At 39.8% G+C, this 20,873-nt stretch overlaps 1 protein-coding gene across 11 annotated transcripts; it reads left to right on the forward strand.

Annotated features, from left to right (window-relative positions):
• The first annotated feature begins 934 nt into the window (after positions 1-934).
• prom1b (prominin 1 b) lies at positions 935-20,724 on the forward strand. Of its 11 annotated transcripts, none has more exons than XR_003298829.1 (29): positions 935-1,490; positions 7,791-7,852; positions 8,122-8,148; positions 8,243-8,448; positions 10,205-10,325; positions 10,417-10,480; positions 10,600-10,689; positions 10,937-10,960; positions 11,262-11,479; positions 11,585-11,659; positions 11,956-12,019; positions 12,151-12,159; positions 12,262-12,421; positions 13,951-14,103; positions 14,313-14,436; positions 14,567-14,670; positions 14,776-14,860; positions 15,076-15,222; positions 15,395-15,466; positions 15,635-15,727; positions 15,981-15,998; positions 16,178-16,231; positions 16,323-16,403; positions 16,885-16,953; positions 17,166-17,255; positions 17,808-17,923; positions 18,652-18,740; positions 19,446-19,481; positions 19,710-20,724. XR_003298829.1 is itself a non-coding variant. In XM_026360795.1 (28 exons), the coding sequence occupies exons 1-27, from the start codon at positions 1,220-1,222 to the stop codon at positions 19,465-19,467; spliced, it is 2,619 nt and encodes an 872-aa protein (XP_026216580.1). In that variant the 5' UTR covers positions 935-1,219; the 3' UTR covers positions 19,468-19,481; positions 19,710-20,724. The 11 variants fall into 11 exon arrangements, 5 of the variants coding, with proteins under 5 accessions (XP_026216580.1, XP_026216578.1, XP_026216579.1 ...); XR_003298832.1 differs by lacking the exons at positions 19,446-19,481; positions 19,710-20,724 and adding exons at positions 18,120-18,211; positions 18,417-18,476 and having other exon boundaries at positions 18,652-18,670; XR_003298830.1 differs by lacking the exon at positions 10,937-10,960.
• Positions 20,725-20,873: the final 149 nt, after the last annotated feature.

The raw sequence follows: 20,873 nt of genomic DNA on the forward strand, positions 1-20,873 counted from the left end.
GGCATTACGAGGGGGTGTCTGTCATCGCACACATTCACACATGGGGGGGGATTTTTTTTTCCTGAAGGTCCAACTCGGACAACTAATCTGCTTCTGGATAGACGACTTGTGTTTTCCTTATTACGTTAACATATTTTATGTTTACATGTAACTAGTATTGTGTAAAGTGACGTATCATTTTCCAAACTTAACCAGGCTAACGTTGCTTTTTAATTTCTCTTTTTGAGCTCGAACCTTCTCTGTCGGCCAAATCTTCATGAGCTTTAACCGTCTATCTGCTTAACCCCAGAGCTGAAGGTCAGCTGCTGCATGACCAGAGCGTAGAGTCAATGACCGGCCTCACATTCATGCAGAGACACTGGAATAATGTAGTAGGTGTAGTAGTGGATGTAGACACATGCCTTTATAACTAGATCAGCATGTTTTTACTATCTTATCTAATTTATGCACTAGACATTTAGATTGACCCATCCATGTATGTTTCAAGTGTTTCACAAATGGTATAGTTCATGCTCACTAGGGTCACTTAATACAGTTAATACAGAGGTGAGAAAAAGTAAGTGAACCACTGTATAAATTGGTCATAAAACATGATCTGATCAAAGTAATACCAGCAAACACAATATTTCAGATGACGGTTCACTGATCATTTGTGCATAAAAGCAGGAAGTTACAAACACAGTAGTTTACCACCTTTTTCTTCTTCAACAGTTTATTCCTCTGTTTTCAGCTTCAGTGCTGATCAACAGGTACGAGTCTAAAATGTCCCAGGTGTCCAGCAGCCGTGAACATTTGCTCCCCCCGACAACACGGAAACGTCACCTGGACGCCTCGAGCGCGGCAGATTTACCTGGACAGGTGACTGGACCCCAGCTCTCAGCGAGCACGAGCCCTGCCGCGCGGCGCCGTGCACGCGAAGCGCAGGGATTAGGCTCCTCGCGCAGCGGGCAGCGGGAGAGAGTGACACACGGAGACACGAGCACATCCCCCGGGAAGATGTCCGCGACCAGTCCGTACCCAGGAACCAGGAGCGAACGGTGGATGTAGACTGAAACTTTCCTCCGGACGGGGACGAACCGCCGACACGCGGACAGGTGTCCTCTCACGCCAGCAGAGCGTCTCCATCCCCAGCTGGGCTGCGTACGACCGGGGCTCGGAGTCCTCGGAGTCCTCGGAGTCCTCCTGCCTCTTGTCTTCTGTTGTTGGACTTTCCTGCGCCATGTTGTGGACACGGTGGCTCGTCCTGCTTCTCTGCTGGGGGGCCACAAGCGGCGAGCCGCAGGCGGATGAGAGGGACGGGGCCCCGGGCGAGGTCAGGTCGGACCCCCGCAGACAGCGGACCCCTCCGCCAGTGGAGCCGCTGGATTTTGGGTTTGTACCGGCGGCTGTGTATGATACCCACGCGTACTACGAACCAGGGGCCATCGGGATCCTCTTTCACGTGGTCCATGCTTTTCTCTACGTTGTTCAACCAAACACGTTCCCTAAAGGTGAGATGATCATCGTCACCCCCTCCTCCCAGTCCCTGCTCCTCCTCACCCCAGGTCTTGTGCTTCTTTTGACTCTCATGATGAAGGATGCACGCATATTTCCAGGACTGTTGTCTGATAAACACATGACCTCCATGCTTTAATTTCTAACTTCTGCTAATGGAAGTTTTGTGTGAGTCGTGTTGCTCTGACAGGTAACAGGTGTTACACCACACTCAGTGACCTGTTAAGAAATTCCTAACCCAGTATTTCCACTGCAAATGTTTCTGTCATGGCTACAGGTTATTTGAGTTGTACTGTAACAATGCTTTGAAGGATTTAGATTTAGAAAGATGCTCAAAAAACATAAGAAATAATTAACATCTAGTAATATAAAAGTGTAGAGATAAATAAAGGAGGTGCAAATAAGTTACAGTATTACTGTGGTAAAAATATGAAGATACACTGGAGTTAATTAAGATGAAAGTGTGTGAGTCACACACTAAACAACAAAGTCCAAAACACACTCAGACATCAAATGTTGATGCTGTGGTGGTTATTTTTTGCACACAGCAGCTGTATCTTTGTTCAGTTTTCAGGTGAGGTGTTAAGTCCATGTGACATCTGACTTAACAGGACTCACAAAAACACTCCCCAAGTGACTCAATTAAAACTGTAGTAGTGTGTGTGTGTGTGTGTGTGTGTGTGTGTGTTGAGCCCATAAACAAATGTTATGAGCAGATTAATGGGATCGATATCTATCATAGCTCATAGGTGGTCCTCTCTCAGGCCATGCTGAAACATCACTACTGCTATTTAAAGTTGATCATGTCAGTTCGATACTGTTCTCTTGTTCTCATGCTGATGTAATGAAGTTGTGAGCAACTATGAGTGGTCACAGTGGACGATGACATAGTGCAATAGGATTGGGGGTTTTAAGTTGCTGCCATTTTGGTGTCCAGGGTTAGGGCCGCTAGTAGGTTAATCAATTAGCAGATCAGCGATTAGAGGAGGCTTTCTGAGTCACCTGCATCACTGCATAATACCTTAATCCACTGGACCATATGCTGCTACTGCCAGGGACTGTCCAGTGTGAGTCACACACACACGCACAGGTAGAGACCACCTGGATGTTGCGTCCCACATCATAAAAGATAAAAGATCATGTGCGTTGCTCACACATATCAAATTGACTTTAATCTGTTTTTAAGGTATTGCAGTGTTTATAACTGTAACTGCTTCGTTTAAAATAATTATTATGCTGTGTTTTTATGCTTTATTACGAAAAAACATTTTGACAAATTTATCTTCAAGCTAAAATAGTCGTATTATATCCAACTTCATCCATTCATTCAACATTTAATACTGTACTGGTTGGTTGGGTTGAAAAACTGCCTGTCAAGGACATTTTTTAACCCTAACGTGATGTTGTGACAATTAATGTTAGACGATGAAAGTGCTTTGTGGTGTACGTTATTAAGGTTAACGTGTATTATGTTTGTAACAGTATTTACAGTAAAGCCCACAATATATTTTTTTATTTCTAGAAATATATGTGAGGTAGATTATTTCTATCATAGTAAAATACATCATTAATCATAATTCCATAATGTAATTTTTAGGTCTGTTTAGCCAGGAATAAAAAACACATAAGAACCAAAGATACCTTTAACCAAAGATTTAAAAAAATACCAACATAAAAACAAGCAAATATCTTAAAATAATAACAATGTTATATAAGAAACTTGTACAGTAATACTGTTTCACAAGGTACTACATAACGGTTTATAATGAATCAGCCAACATAGCATTTACAATGACCTTAAATTCAGTTGGCAGCACCAAATTAATTAAATTAATTGTTCCAGGTAGTGAGGGAAGAACACAAAGCTGTTTTCCAACAAACAACAAAGAAGAAACCTGAGGTCTAAGGTTTTAATGGGAAGATGAGCTGAAGGAAATTAGTGAGCTGAGATAATAATATAATAATAATTAAAATATATGTTAGCGGTTAGTGGAGTTTTTAAGGATAAACACTCTAATTTAAATACTCTGTATGTTTTTCCCCTTACAAACTGACAGATATGCAAAAAAGTGTTTTCCCTCCTGGCATTGATATTGTTCATATTAGTATATCTGGCAAGCAAACATAAACTAATGTCTACAAAAGGAGCAAGAGGAAGTTGGTGCAGCACGAACATAATTTGCTGAAAGGAAAATAAATTCTAGTGTAGTTTTACAGACTTTTCTGACATTTGTTCCTCTGCAGTGGCGTCTCCATTTAAATTGTGCTAGAAATCTGTTGGATTATTTGGAAAACAAGCTAATTCTCATTTCAGCGAGTGTTCAGCGTATGTTTCCTTAGTAACAGTCTGTTCCTTTGATTGTGACCGTACATTAAATGACGTTGTCCTAACAGTGTTTCACATAGTGGTGCTGTCATTAGCTGGAGGACAGATGGCGTTTTGCGCTGAGGTTGAGCTGAGGTTAAGGTGGGGAAACGCAAATGAATGTGAGGGAGATAGTGAGGGAAGGTAGTAATTAAAGGGCAGTCTGTGGCAAAGTCTCCACAAATCCACATATTTGATTAGTGTAATTCATTTTTCAGGTTCCCAGTTGAACTGTTTCTGTCCGAGTACCAACAAAGAAGGAATGATGGGAGAGTTGCCGTTCAGTAGGGCGTCACTGTCAATCTTTCTGTCCTCTGACTCACTCGACCCCTTGTTTCCAATCAGTTTGAAGGGTTGAATTTCAAATGAAGAAGTGTTTGTGATTCACTGTGTGAGGAGTCTGTGTCTTCTTATCCCTCTGATACACACAGGGTAGATTAGAGGATTAGCATCCACAGGGCTAATGCTACCACAGTGCTGCTACCACTGCTACAGATGGTATTGTCTCTCACACACACACACAAGATATAGAAAATGGGTCATAGTCCTGGTATTTGCCTGTTTGTCTTAATTACTGATTGGTCGTACACAGCTTGTTTATCAAGAAGCAAGCGTCTTAAAAGAGATCATACGCAAGGGAAACCAAAATAGTGGTATTATTGTGTAAGTACGTGTAAATCAACGATGGAATCACTCCCTCAAAGGGTTTAGTACTATCAGTAGTTCATTGTGTAATATTGACCCAACTGAATAAACTGAGGGTTGACTATATCTCTACGTCACATTATTACGACTGTATCTGGAAATTGATTCATTGAAACTGGACTTTTTTCTTGTTAGATTGAAATGTAGCTTCTTCAGTCTGAGGAAAAGTCGGTAAGAGACCACACATTTATCCTTCATGGTGGTTTCACGTCACTCATGACTGGAATAGGCTTGTTAGAGGAGTGTGTGAGTAGATGTAGTATTCACATCTCCTAGAATCGCTCCCACTTACATTAAAGTGGGTTATTAACTGTGACTTCTCTGGTGGGTGTGTGAAGTGGTCTTGATCTTACTAGGGATGGATGAAAGGCAGGAAGATTGTGTTTTTTTTATACGCACGTCTTCCTTTTTAGTGGCCGTTTAGTTTCTCCAGTGTAGAGTTCGGGTAACACCACATACCCCCAACGATCACACTAAGGCAGCTTCTCGTCCCCCAGGATCAGACACCAATATACAAGAGGGACAATATAGTGCGTGGGGTCCAATGCAGTGAAGAGTGTTCAGGGAATCCACTTAAACAAATGAGACAAAAAACTACACGATTTATTGGACACTGAATGCTGAATCCTTGGTGCATTCTGGGGGCTGCCTGTCCACAACGGGATTAATAAAGTATCACTTACTATTATTATTAAGATCAAGGTGTGTAGTCCAGGAGCTAACTTGGGACCCCAGGGTAACACCTTTACTTGCCATTACTTCTCCTTCGCCAATGCTGAAACAAGCAGTTCACGCCAGGATTTGAAGTTGTTCTGTAAAGATACTAAACTTCCTCCAAGCTGGCGAGCACAGTGATGATAAACAGTTACTGGTGTTAGAGTTTAGTTATTGCTGGAAAAAGGAACAACAACAGTCTCTGAAGACACAGGTTCACATACTTTTACCACACACAGATGATTAGATGATGAAGTGCGTAGTGCCAAACGGAAAACATACTTTCTTAAGCTCTCGCTGCCATAAAAATCCATACTTATTTCCTTATGTATTGCTGATTCAGACTTACTGTTAGCAGTATTTAAAGATAGATACCGCTTAACAGTGAAAGCATCACTGAGAGCCACTACTTGAGGATATAATACTGTAGTTTGCAGGTGAAATCATGTCTTTTCCCAGCATGTTTCTCTACCATTTACTTACATTTTATTCTATGAATGTAATCTATAAGTTTCCCGCTGAAAACTTCCTTTTTCTTTTTGTTTAAAAAAAAAAATGGATATGCAATGTTCTTAGTGTCTAAATTAGTTTACATCACACCAGTTCTCAGATTTAGTAGCAAACACTCAAGAGATTAAAATGTCACTGTTTCTAATCAGGAAACTTGTATATATATTTAGAACATTATGATAGAAGTGGAGACAGTGACTCAAATGATGAACATCGTAAATTATATTTCAGAAAACAACCACTCTCCATGACTACTGAAGTCGACACATTAGTTCATGTGGTTTGTCCGTAGGTCTAATTCTGATACTTGTTTATCCCCCTTTTCCTTTTGTTTGCTGTTGCTACGTCTTATACTGGGTCACTAAACTAAGCTGTCTAAGCTGAACTGCCCTCAGTGGCTAATGCTAACTAAGTAGCTGAGGAACAACAGGTGGTATTGACACAACTTATATGCTCATATGCTCCATATGCAGAGTTAACACGGATAGACGTCTTCGCTCTGCTCTACAGTCTGAGGTCTTCTCGGGTCAAAACAGTTTTATTACCATACAAAAGCAAATAAAGGAGTACAAACAGCCACTTCCCAGCAGGAGAGGAAGAGAGTGCTGAGAGGATTATCCATACCGTTGCGAAATGCACCCCAAATAGCAGTTTGTTTTGCTTTTACTCAGCAGATAGTGTTTACTGTCCCAGTGTTACTAACGATTCACACTGGTTAGCATGTAGATGCAGATGGTTTGAAGCCAAACGATCAGTCAACTAAAGCAAACATAAAAATCTCATTAAAACTCACAAAATAATAAACAATTTGAGGTATTTGTCAGCTGTTTGGTGCTAGATTAGTTCCCTGATTTGTTTCTAAACGTTGTCTGATTTAAGCTTCTCGTTTGTCATTTACTGCTTTTAATTAAATTTTAATTTACAAGGGGAATTTAAAGCTGTGTGAAATCATAATGTTAATGATTCACCATTCCTCACAATTAGTTGTCAACTAAATATTTGGAAGTATAAGCTATAATGTGGGAATATAAAAGATAAACACCTTAGTAATAGTGTAGTACTACTATACACACTGGTAGTATTTTAATTTACAGCATTTAAAGTGAATAAACAGACGTTTAGACAGTAATCTGTCCATTTCAGCTTCATGTGCTTTAGGTGAGGGTGAAGCTTGGTTTAGGGTTAGGTGTGCATTTACTTGTGATGATAAGTTTAGGGTTCTCACAGAGATAGAAGTACACACATCCCGTAAGCGTGTGACTGTGAGAGCGCGAGAGGCAGCTGTGTCAGCATTTACGTGCTAAACTGACCTCCATCTGCTCGTCATGTGCAATGGCACCTTTGCTGGCTATGCCAATCAGAGAATGCTATGCTATGCAATAATTAACTTTATTAAAAGAGAAAGAAAAATATTTATGAGGACTTTGTATCTGATGTGCTCATGCCAGCAGCTTCTTATACATTTTAGTTAGATGTGAGAGATGTAAAAACTAGTACACAGCAATATATTTTATATGTTGGAGCTATACTCTGAGCTCCAGATTCACATGCATCACTTTCTTTTACCAAATATACATGTGCAAAGCAATTTGCGTCTGTGTGGATTCGTACTGGTGTTCTCGTTAGTGGTGTGTAATAAGGGCTGAGTGTTTACCTGCTGAGTAACTGCAGGGTGAGTCACCATCCAGGTAAGCTTAGTGCTGACTGACCTACACAGACAGCTGGACTGAGCTGCACAGCGTGTTGGCAAAGTACAGTACACAGTTCAAACAGCTACAGCAAAACACACAGCTGTGAGAAATGTGAGGAAATACAGACACAGCACCGTCCTCGGAAATGAAAAACCAATCCACGTAATCTGTGTCTGCTTATGAACAGATAAATGGATTTTTTTTTCAATCCAGCCTCCATAGTTTTTAAAATGTAGTACAGGAAGTGTATTTGACTGTGTGTGAAATTGAAAGACTTGTAAACAATACTATTTGTTCTATTTTCTTCCCAGATCTGATTGTTAAAGTTATTCAACAAAACATGGGGGGAATCAAAATTGAAGAATGGAGGAAGGTACGTTTGATCTGAGTGATAATTAAGATGTGTTTTGATGCTTTACCCAACACTGATATACTAAAATAAAAACTTTTTGGCAGATTCTCCTGCTTTTTCTTTAATTTGTTAACATATTTGATTGATTTTCTTCCTCGACTGTTGATGCTACCTTCATGTGCCTATTTAGAAATGGGAATTCTGCTTCATCTTGACTCTCTTGGCTGTCACACTGACCTTGCTTTCTGTCTTTGTTTTTGCTTGTGAACCCACGTGTCGTGGTGTCACAGCCAGAAAACGTTGTCCTGTTGCTACAGGTAAAGTCCTCTGAAGGTTATTTCTAAAATGACGCCCACAACACATACTGCAGTGTTGCAAAACTGACTATGTGTGAATCCTCTCCCCCTGCAGTGGATCTACTACGAGGCTGGATTCCTCATCTGTGCGACCTTGGGGATCCTGTTTGTGGTGCTGACCCCCATCATAGCCACGTGTTTCTGTGTGTGTCGATGCTGTGAGAATTGTGGAGGGGAGATGCACCAGAGACAGAGGAAGAACGCCGACTGTCAGAGAGGTTTCTACACCGCCTCGCTCGTCGCCACCACCATGTTCATCATGTGAGTCACTGTCTCCACGTTTATCGTCATGTTTGTTTGTTGTCCTCAGGAGGATTTTCTTTTTATAGGACAAATTGAGGTGTCACTTTGTCTCATGAGCAACATAAAGTGTGAGACACTGAAGCTGGGGGAGGCGGATAAAACTACCTGTGTAAAAGTGCGAACATGGCATTTTTAAATCTGATGTAGCATTCTACTATTGTACCTGCTTATGGGGGTTGTGCATTTTTTAGGCTTCTCTCCAATCTTTACTTTCTTAGTGAAATACTAGAGATTTACCTCTTTGAGTCTCAAACAGTTATTTAAAGTCAAACCGTCTGATAATGTGAATGTAGAGTGTCTTCTTGGTAGCTCCAACTCTGCTCCATCACCTTTTTACATCTATTATTTCTGAATTTTGTTAAATTTTCATTTCAAGGCTTAATATGTCGACAGTGAATCAGAACATTGTAATAATGTATTGATGTGCACAAACCTTCCTGTTTCATGTTTGCTGATCTTCTTATGAGACTACTCCTATAACACTACCAGACTGATCAGGTCAGTTTAAGGGTCAGCGAACGTTGCAGCAGTGCTAGTGATCATCTCTTTTACACAAAACCTGATGCAGTAAACATTACCCAAAATGCAACTCAACCAACATACAGTGTGCAGTAGTGCCAGTAGACCTGTAAACAAACACTGATAAAAGCAACAGCACATGCTCACTTCAGACTGCGACATACAGTGAACCTGCTTGGTGGAGGAGACAGATGAAACACGATCCAAACTGTGCAGGACAGTTAGGTGTCACTGATATCACTGGGCCGACTGTGCGAGGCCTCGCTGTCTGAATGAGCGCTTTCACATCACACTCATGCATTATCACACACACACACATATATGCACACCTAAAGCTCTTTGTGACTATTTGGAGATGTGGAGATATCATCTGTTCACAGTTTGTCATTATGATTCTTTTCTTTTCCTTCATTCAGCTGATTTTCTTTGTCATTTTCTCAGAATTTCTTTTTGTTGGTTAAAGTGAAATCTTTGCTTAAGGGCTCACAGTGTAAAAGAGCTCAGGAATTTGGCAGGTAAGCGTAGTACCTGAAAACAAAGCGCAATTGTTCTTGCCATAATTTAGTGGTTCTAGTACGGGACATTATTCTAGTACATCTATATATTACAGTCAACTCTATACAGACCATTTACAGTATATCACAACTCTAGTTTCATATGTTAAATAGGTAGAAACAGAGAGATATACATTATATTTGTTAATACACACTACAGTAAGGTTGCTCTAATATGGTGCACAGCACTAAGTGAGCTTTCAGAAGTACTTTCTCCAACTATACTTAAAATACAACAACACTCTTGTACACTAGAAACTCTAAATTACTTCAGAGATGTTAAGAAAAAAATAGAGAACTACACATCGCTCATACAATGAGCACCGTTTTGCTGTAGCAGTGGTTTCTTCATTCTCACATCCTGTGGCTCAAACCTGGGATCAGATTACACTTGATGGCATGGTTTGAAAGTGGTGACACATTTCAACACATTGTTCTTTAAGGTACCTCCAAAGAAATAATATAATATAATATAATATAATATAATATAATATAATATAATATAATATAATATAATATAATATAATATAATATTCGTCTCATATTCAGTTTATGGATATGCTGCTCTCTGCTGGTGAACAGTGATCACTGCAGTGCTGGACTGTACTAATCCTGTCTCTGCGTGTCTCTGTGTGTTTCAGTGTGGGGGTACTTATTGCCTATGTAGCAAACCATAATATCAGCAACCAGATCAAGAGCACCCGACGGTTCATCAATACCAACATCAGAGATCTGAAGACATTTGCTAACAACACACCTGCTGTAAGCTCCCACACACATCTACTGGACTGTGTGCAAAGAAAGCAATGCGTGTAGTATGCCTGCTCTCATGTTAGTGTGTTTTCTGCTGCAGCAAGTTGAATACATGACCGCTCAATACACCACAGCAAAGAATAAAGTCCTGTCAGACCTTGACAGTAAGTTGAACTCAGATTGTTTACATTCAGTATTTGTCCAATGATGTAACATCTCTCTCCGTGTTTGATAGCGACCCCTGTTTCACGAAGCCCTCTGAACTCTCTCTGTTTCCTCACAGACATTGGACCTTTGCTTGGTGGTAGGATCCACAGTCAGCTGGAAAAAGAGGTGGTTCCCTCACTGGACACGGCCCTGCGTATGGCAGGAGGTAACTCATCCTTTGTATTAGCTGTCAGCGTCACTATGTGCTGTTCATGTTTTGTTCTAATTGTGAATTTGTGAATCTTATTAATGCTTTACAGTTTACAGTTGTTCTCTACATGCAGCTTCCTTTCTTGAGCGTTTATTACAACAGATTCTCGATGTGTCTTAAGAGGGCATGTCCTCACCTTTACCTTTGTGTCTTACTTTCTTTTTCCTCTACGATTCCCCAACATTTGATCATTTATCTAAAGGAAAAGTTGAGAATGCCATCAAAGGTAACCAGAGCTGCTGTTGATTCATGTTTGTGGACTCCAGGTGTCAGAAATGTGAAACTGATGCTGATCCTGGATTGTGTTTTATCTTGTAAACAGTGTTTTGCTGTGATTTTGCTGTGTGTATTGTTGATCTGTGGTCAGTGTAATATTGTAAGTGTTTTGTGATGTGCGTACACACAAAGGTGAATATAAAATATTGATTAAATCATATTTTGTAATTATTGCTGCAAAATTATAGTGTTTGTTAAAAAATATAAGTGATTGTAAAGATTCAGTTTAATCCTTCCTATTTTCCTTGTAGCAATGCGTGAGACTAAAGAGGCCCTGGAGAACATCAGCTCCTCCTTGGAGGTGCTTCAAGAGGGGACAGGGAAGCTCCAGGCCAGTCTGTCGGGGGAGCGAGCCTCTCTGTCCAATACCCTCTCTGACCCCGCCTGCACCAACGGAGCCGTGTCTCATACCTGCAACACAATCCGATCCACTCTGTCCCAGCTGGGAATCAGTGCAGATTTTTCCAGGGTATACAACAAAAATCAAAACTGAAAAAGTGACAGGAAGTATTTCATGTTGTAGCGAAGTCTCATATTTAGTCACCATCCCTGTTTTTGTTTTATTATCTTTCAGCTCCCAGATGTGAGTCCTGCCTTGGCCAACGTCAACACAGTCCTGAGGACAGATCTCAGCAACATTGTCCAAAAGGTTTGTTTCATATTTATCAGGATCCTGCTGCAACATGTATCTGTGTTTTAATAATAATAATGGTTATGTTGTTATCTAGAATGTGTCCAGTTATCAGATTATTATAAAGTATCATCATCACTGCAATCGTTACATTGTACTTATCATAACATGAGTTTTCCCTCACAAGAAGTGTTATAAAAACAAACGGTATCCTTCATTTATGCTGTTCCTTCCTGTGAATTGGCTCTTGTCGACATGCCCACCATTACTACCCTGTTCTCAATCATCTTTTCTCTCTTTCTCTCTGCTTCCAGGGATACTCCTCCTTTAATGACACACCAAAACTGGTTAAAGAGCAAACTAAAAACATTGTCTCAGGTATGCAAGTGTATTTAGTTTAACTAATTAAGATGTTCTCTCCTCCTTACAAATGACCTGAATCTCAGTCTGACTGTAAGATTTTCACTTTTCTATTCTTTTTCTCTCACTTGTGGATGATAAAACCACAGCTCTACCACGTAAGTCTTTGTCATCCCTTTTGACTTTCTGCTAGATGTCCATGTTTTTTCCCAGTCAGTTAATTTTTGGTCGTGTCTTTTTGTGTTTATTTGTGTTTGTAGGCGTAAAGGCTATGTTGGATAAGATTGGCACCGAGATAAACAACTTTGCTAAGATGTTCCCAGTGGAATCCTCTCTGGCCAATTTCACCATTTTCATCAATAATGGACAGAAGAAAATTGAATCATATTACCCACGGATTGACCAAATGGATTTCTACAGGTCTGTGCATATGTATTTACAGATGCAATAAAAAGTATGTGAACCTTTTTGAATCGCAACCAGGTGCTTCCTCTAGCTCTGGATCAGATCTGCAAAACTGCTTTAGCTCTGTCATATTCTTTGGGCGTCCTATGTGTGTGGTTCTCTTCAAGTCGTTCCATAGCATCTCTATTGGCTTGAGGTCTGGGCTCTGACTTGACCACTCTAAAAGCTGGATTTTGTTTTTCTGAATCTATTCTGTTGTGTGTTTTGTGTCACTGTCCTGTTGCATCACCCAACTTCTACAGAATTTCAGCTGACATGCAGACACACTCACATTATCTTGAGGAATCTTTTGATACATTTGGGAATTCATCTTCCCCTTAATCAATTCAAGTTGGCCAGGCCCTGATGCAGCAAAGCAGGGCCAAATCATGATGTTTCCTCCACTATACTTTATTATTGGAATGATGTTTTACTGATGATATGCTGTGCCCTTTTTAAACCAGATGTGGTCCTGTGTTTTCTTTCCAAATAGTTCAACATAGTTTCACCAGTCCACAAAACATTTTGCCAATACTGCTGTGGAGTGTCATTGTGCTCTTTGGCAAACTTCAGGCGTGCAGCGATGTTGTTTTTAGTAAGCAGTGGCTTCCTTCGTGGTGTCCTGACATAGACACCCTGCTTGTTCAATGTTTACGTACCGTAGACTCATGAATACATTTGTTAGCCAGTTCCAAAGATGCCTTCAAATCTTTTGCTGGCTCCCTGGGTTGTTTCTTCACCTCACTGATGAGTGTTTGTTGTGCTCTTGGAGTCATTTAGACTGGCCACCCACTTCTTGGTAGAGTAGCCACAGTCCCAAAGTGTCTCCATTTGTAGATTGTTTGTCTAACTGTATACTGGTAAATTTCTAAAGAGTTTGACGTCACTTTTTAACCATTTCCAGCTTTATGTAAATCAACAATGCTTGATTGTAGATCCTCTGAAAGCTCCTTTTGGCGAGGCATGGCTCACAAAAGCATATTCCTTTTGAGCAAACTTAGAAAGTTTGAGTAGCTCTATACAACAGCTCCAAATTTTACTAATTTTCTAACCCTAACTCTGAGGGTTCACGTACTTTTTCCTCTATCACTATGAGATTTTTACTGTTTTTTTCTCAATAATAGGTTTCACATACTTTTTCTTTCCACTATCTGTGTATATGTATGTATTAATCGGATTGTTCTCATCAGGAGTCACGAATTTGCCTCCTACAGAGTTAGCAAAAGGCTCAAATACTAGATATAACTTTTTATTGGATGATGATTTTGCTCTCCAACTGTTGGATGGGTACAGTTAAAAGAATCTTTTTAGCAGCAGTTTTTGCAATATTACCTTAAACATTGCTGCATTGTTGTTTTTGCTGCCCCCAAGCGACAGGATAAATGTGTATTTTGTTATTTTTAAAGGTTACTCCTATGGGAGTTTATTGAGCCTAACTACCTTCTTGGTTATTGTTAATCTATCTGTTATTGTATTATTAATAAGTTTGTGTGTTTGTGCTGCAGGTGGATCTGCTGTGTGGCCATGCTTTGCATGGTCGTCTTGGTGTTGGCTTTCAACATCCTCGGACTTATGTGTGGCATCTGTGGCTACGACAAGCAAGCTTCACCTACAACCCGAGGATGCCTTTCAAACACAGGCGGCAACCTGCTGATGGCGTACGTCACCAACTCCACTCTTACTGTCTTTTGTATTTTTGTTTGATGCATGAAGTTAAAACATTAAAAAGAACTGCAGTCGATTTAAATGATGAATCATCTGTGCTGTGAGGTTTTCCTGCTATGGCTGAGTCAAACGTGCTGTGAGAAAGATTTACAGAGAAGTAATAGAGAATATAAGATAACTGATGTCCCTCTCTCTTTTTCAGTGGGGTGGGCTTCTCCTTTATCTTTGCCTGGGTGCTGATGGGCATCGTGAGCACCTTGTTTATTGTTGGTGGCAACGTGGAGAAGCTGGTGTGTGAACCTCTGGCTAACCGACAGCTTTTCAAGGTGCTGCGTACAAACGCTCTGTCTCTACTTGTGTTTCTATTGAAGAGACTTTAATCTGAGCTGGAGATTATTACATAATGCACAGCACTGCTGCTCTGTTCTGATGAATACTGTACGTGTGCGTTTGTAGATTATAGACACTCCATTCCTGGTTCATCCTTCCAAGAAGAACTTCCTCCCTGGGCTGCTGTTTCAGAATCCAAACATCGACTTGACTTTGGGAAGCATGTACAGGTAATAAGCCAACAGCTAATACATGTTAATAATATAATTCTTTTTATTGTAATTTATTTCTACTTTTACATTTATATTGTGATTATTTTTTTTGTTTTTTTATAGACAATGTCATGAGAACAATGGTCTGTACCACGCTCTGCAGTTGGAGACCATGTTCAACATCAACTCCTTCCTCAACAGAACTGTGGTATGTTACTATGGCGACCACCACATCCCATGTTGTCTCTCTGCCACTGTTTCATTGGTTCATTTTATTATTATTATTATTATTGTTGTTGTTGTTGTTGCTGTATCTATTTTTCTTGTATTATACTTGTCTACCTGTCCTTTGTGTTGTGTTTATTGGGCACATTCAATTCTTTGATACTTGTGAATAAACGTGGTTCTTATTGTGATTCACAGTATAACAAAGATCTGGCCCAAGTGTTTGAGAGTGTGCAGGTGGACCTACAGGACATCACACTGCTGGAGCAGGCCGGCAGAGACAACCTCATCAACTTCGCCAACTCTGGAATTGGACAGATTGACTATGAGGCACACCTCACTGAGGTAATACGAGAGCGTTTGTGCACAATCTTAGTTAATCTTACACAACTACACCAACTCTAGAGGGACCCTTAGGTAAAAATTAAGAATTTAAAACATAAAACCATAAAACACAATGATAATGATACAAAAGTATCTTTAAAAACCTCTCTCATGCACATATGTTTTGTTTCAGGTAAATAAGGGAGTCACTCTTGTGGATCTGTTGTCGTTCTCTACTGACCTGGAGGCTCAGGCTGACCAGCTGGTGAGTCTCATCATTACTGAGCTGTCTGATCTCCCCAAACACACACGTGTAACTCAGTGTAGAAACTGAACCATGTGCATCTACAACAAATTGCTGTTCGCTCAGTCATTTTGTGTCTGAGTTTGTTTGTTTGTTTGTTTGTTTGTTTGTTTGTTTGTTTGTTTGCAGCCACGTGGTGCTCTGGAGAATGCACTGAAAGGACACGCCAGCAGTATCAGACAGATTCACAGAGACCAGGTGGTGCCCTTGGAGCAAGCAATGGTAATCACCCCTTCCACGTCACGGACACACACAATCCGAATAAACAACGCAATTAAACACTAGAAGGAATGATGATGTGCAGCAGTATAATGGACTGAGAGATTGAAAATGATCAAAATAATCACATTAAATAGATTAAAGTTGGCTTTTTCTGCCTTTATTGTAGAGACAACACTTGTTGAGAAGTGTTTTTATCTTCTTTACATTCTCACCTCTTTCCTCTTCTTCCTTTTCCTTCATAAAATGGTGACAGAAATATGTCAGAGCGCGGGTAAGCCGCTGTTGATGCCGTGACGGCCCTCTGGCTATGTTTTGTGTGTGTGTGGGTGTTTTTATAGCAGTGTGGTGTTGTTGTGGCACCAGTGACGTGATGTGATGGCGTACTTGTAACTGAGCACCCACATAATTGAACACAGTTTTGTATTCTAACAGTTTGTCTTTTTCACACAGACTACCCTGAGCCAGAGTATCAGACTGCTGCAGAGGATGTCCAGCGACCTGCCGGTGAGTTTGTGAATAGTTTGTGGTAACAAGCTTTCACATGAAAACAGTCTAAAACACATGTATCATAAAACTGTCCCTCTTTCTCTCTCAGGTCAAAGTCACTAATATCCTGAGTGCCATTGATGCAGCAGAGTATCTCATCACGCATAATGCTTCGCATGTGGTGAAACAGGTACAAAAGTTTGTAACATCTTTGTATGACAGATGGTGTTTATAAAGGCACGTGTCTGTAATCCCTGTTCACATTAGGTTCACACTAGATTAGATTTAGTGTTTCTCTTTTTGAGATTCTCTTAAAAATCTGAGGTTCCACATAATGTTCTTCTAGTATCTTCGGTAAATAAAGGTTTTTATTATAAGTGTAGGAAAGGAATGAATTTTCCATTGCAGTTATTGAACGTTATTGTCAATAATGACAATCAAATCTTCTGTGGAAGCTCAACTGATGAGATTGTAGAGTTGTATTTTTTTATTTCAACAATTTACTAAATTCACTGTGGATCACTAGGAATGAAGAAGAAGAACCATGAAGAAATCTGTAGTTTGTGCTTAGAACAACTTAACATTTCAGAGCATGGAAGGACACTGAAGCTTCAACCTTAATCAGTTTTCAGTCACACACTTCCTAACTTCTCTTTTCTCATGCATTGCAGGAAACTAAGGGTTACACCCAGAGCTTGGTGGGATACTTCAAGCAGTACACAGAATGGGTTAAAAACTCTGTAAGCATTCTCCCAGTGTTCTGTCTTTTCTAAAGTCACAGGTTTATTGTTAGTATCAACTCTGTATAGGGGCAAATGTCAAAGTTGCTGTGACTGGAAATTTTACAAATATAATGTTTCAGCAACTTCTGATTTTCACATTTGTTATTTGTATAATGGATTTCTGTGTATATTTACTGCGTGTATTTCTACATGTGTATTTTTCCCTACAGTTGACCGCAGAGGTGGCTCAGTGTAAACCAATCAGTAACATTGTGGACAGCATGGAGATAGTAGGCTGCAGCTTCATAGTGGATTCAGTGGTAAGACACCAGATCACTCTGTGTGTGTGTGTGTGTGTGTGTGTGTGTGTGTGTGTGCTGATTCATTTCACAGCTGTATGTGCACTACATCTTCTCTACATGTATCTGGATTTCAACAACAAAAAGAAGCATCTTTTTGACAGTTTGAAGGATGTTTTATGTATCAGTGCATGTGTACATGACTAAAATTAACAACTAGTTTGATTATCATAAATAAAAATAAGAATAAGAACATGTTTCAAGTTTATGTAATTTAACAATTTGCTGCTTTTTTTGTCTTAAATTATTTTAAACTAGATGTAATACGACAAAACAAACCATTTCATTATGTAACTTATCTGGGAGATGGTGATGCTTTGACAAATGACAAATCAGCACATACAATAATTTGCATATAAACTGGTAATATTTGAATATTTAAAGATAAAAAAGGCAAAAGAAGATTTTTTGCCTCGACATAACAATCAACTTATCACCAAAACTGTGTTTAAAAGAAGCTATTTCCTTTTGTTGATAAATGTAACTAATTTGGATAATGTATCTAATTTTCAGAACACGTTCTGGTTCGGTCTGGGAGGCTGCTCCATCCTTCTGATACCCAGCATCATCTTCTCTGTCAAACTGGCAAAATACTACAGAAGGATGGACACAGAGGACGTCTTTGAAGAGTGAGTCCAAACAGACACCTACACATTTTGGATGTAGCCAAAATTCAGTCCTTTAGTCCTACTGTAGTTTTCTAAATCCTCTCAGTTACAGATCAAAGTGAAATTAATTAATCTTTCTCTTCTGTCTTTCTCTCATTGTTTCATCTCCTTTGATTCTCTTCATATTTTTCCGTCATGTTTTTTCTGCTCTGTCCAGCTCCTCTTACCCGTGGCTCGTTGCACTTTGATGTTTATCTGTTATTCACTCATCCATGTTTCGTCCTCCTCCGCATGCCCACTCGTTGTTTGGTACGGGATACTTTGTCTTTGGATCTCATCTTTCTTCTCGTCTCTTTCCACTGGAATTCACGAGCATGATCTCTGCTTGAATGGATCCTTATTTCGTCACCACCTCTCATTTATTTTCCTCCCTTTTGCTCGACTGTGTTTCCACCTGAGGATCACTCTGTCCTTGTTGCTTTCACCAACGTCTTTCCATTCTCCCTCTCACCAGTATGGGTAATACAGGTAATCAAGGTGACCAAAGGTGCGATGGAAACCTCACTGTGGTCAGGTACGAGCTGTGCCCACCAAACGTGCATGCTTGCATGGAGAGGAATTAAGCGGTGGAGGGATAGTTTGGTCTGCAGACACAAATAAATGTGCCACATGAGATTTTTCTGAAGATGATGAATCTGTGAATGATTCCCCATATGTGTGAATGCATGTGTTTGTGTGTGTACATATAGTTCCCCCCGTTACGACACTCTGACTCTGTTCCCTCGGGCCTCTGCTCCCCCGAGCTACTCCGACTGGTGACGCTCTCCTTGCTGAAGAGGTATTATCAATAATAACCATCAACTAATCCACTTCTGACTGAAGGAACTATCTAACAACAACCAGCCACCAGTCTGACCTTTGCTAGGTGACTGATGTTTCCTTCCCTGTTTTCATGTCAGTGTCTTTTCTTTTCCTCTACTTCAACCTCCATCATTTTAACTGTTCGTGTTCATTCCAATAACTCAACTAGGAGGAATATCTTATATCCATCTCACACATTTTTCATGTTCATTCTTGGATTTCTTCATCGTGCTGGAGGAAGAATGAGTTGTTTCAGTGTAATCAAGTGTCAACATGTGTATCCTTTAAAAAATCTGAGTGAGTAACTAAACATGAAACTAGAACATCACATCATCATCTCATCCTGAGATTTTGTGCTTGATTTTAAGAAACAAAACACACAAAAGTATTAAGGTGAAGGCTCCGTCATTTATAGATGACACCAGGTTGAAAATTAAAGCCCTGAAATAAACTGAAACAGCCGATAACAGAAGTGGGAGCACGTTGACAGCTAATCCTCAGGATTTTGGAATAATTAGCATTCTGTGGTTGTCAGTAATGTTTTGAATGGTCTGGTACAGTATGATGTGACTGTAGCTTAGTAACACACTGCTGTTTTAGACCAACACAGGATTTTAAATTTTAGGCGTCAGGTGGGTGTAAATTAAAACCAGAGCTGATTTTATTTTTTCTTTTTCCACAGCGGACAAGAGAACTGGAACTGAGCTTTTCCCATGATGTAAGTCCTGTTCTGATCTGTCCTTGTTTCTTTTTCTCTGATATGACACAGCACAATACTACTTTACAGTCCCTTGACTGTAAAATTCACACACAGTACACATATAATGCACGGTATATTCCCTGAATCCAGATCAGTTATGTTATTTATGTATTGTATAATATGTAAATAATAGCACACTGTGCGACAAATTGCAGGATTTTTCTGACGGCCTCTCCTCTTTTCCAGGATCACAGAACTTTCCAGCATTTCAGACCATGTAACACTTGGACAAAAGGGAAGAATGACAACAATCAGAAGCTGTGTGTTGAGGGCATCACACCCCCGTCTACCCCTTCAAGCCATTTGACCAGAACCTCTGATCAGCCAACTGTAATTTATCTCTCATATACACCAGCACCACAGTCCTTCTAGTGTTTGATACTGCACATTAACACGTCAGAGCATAGTTTGACCTGTAGACGATGAATTTGTACTTTAACTGTTTCAACAGGGTGACACAAGTGTACATTTTTTACGCTTTCAAAACTTTTGAAAGTTTTATATATTTTTGTTAATGTTTGTTTTATAACATGTAAGTCTTTTCTTCCTAGGAGTAGATATTTTACTTCTTTTTGTGAATATTTCTAATGTAGCTTGCACCATTTTGACTCAACAAGTTGCACTGACCAGGTAGATTTTCATGGTATAGTTTGACATTTTGGGAACTAAACATGTTTTAAACATGCTTTTTTTTGTTGAGTGTTAGATGAGAAGATTGATACAACTATTATATTTATTGTGTTGATTAAAATTAGATTCTAATAAATGAGATTTAGAGGTTGCCTGTGTGCAAAGCTAAGCTAATCGTCTCTGCAGTCTAATGATTCCTGTTAAGAGTACCTAATTTTAAACTCTCTGCACCGAAGTGTATGTTTCTCAAAATGTCAAACTTCTCCTTTAAATACTGAATAAGGAAACCGTCAGTTTCTCCATACTAATACATGAGACAACATGTTACTGGCTACAACAAGGTTTAAAGACAGCTAACAAACACAATATTGTGTCTTAGGCATTTCTCGCCCGACCATTAGTGAAGCCCTAGATGCTTGTATTTTCAGAGGATTATGTTTTTCTTCAACATCTTGTGGTTTGGGGAATAAAACTCCCAGAAGTCTCTGTGGTGTCAGAGGTCAGGATGAGGAACACAGGAAAAATCTAGCTGGAGTTTGTGGTGGGGGTACAAATCTGTGTAAAATAAAAACTTCACTGTGTGAAGTGTCTGCTGTGTTTTTCTTTCACATTTACACAGTGACACGTAAACTCGAGCAAAAATACACCAGCTGTTAGAACTGGTTTCAGTTTTGTGCTTTTAAAGTGAATAAATCGCCCACATGACATTCAAGTAATATG

The sequence above is a fragment of the Anabas testudineus genome, chromosome 1 (assembly GCF_900324465.2).
Source record: "Anabas testudineus chromosome 1, fAnaTes1.2, whole genome shotgun sequence".
In the NCBI taxonomy this organism is placed as follows: Eukaryota; Metazoa; Chordata; class Actinopteri; order Anabantiformes; family Anabantidae; genus Anabas; species Anabas testudineus.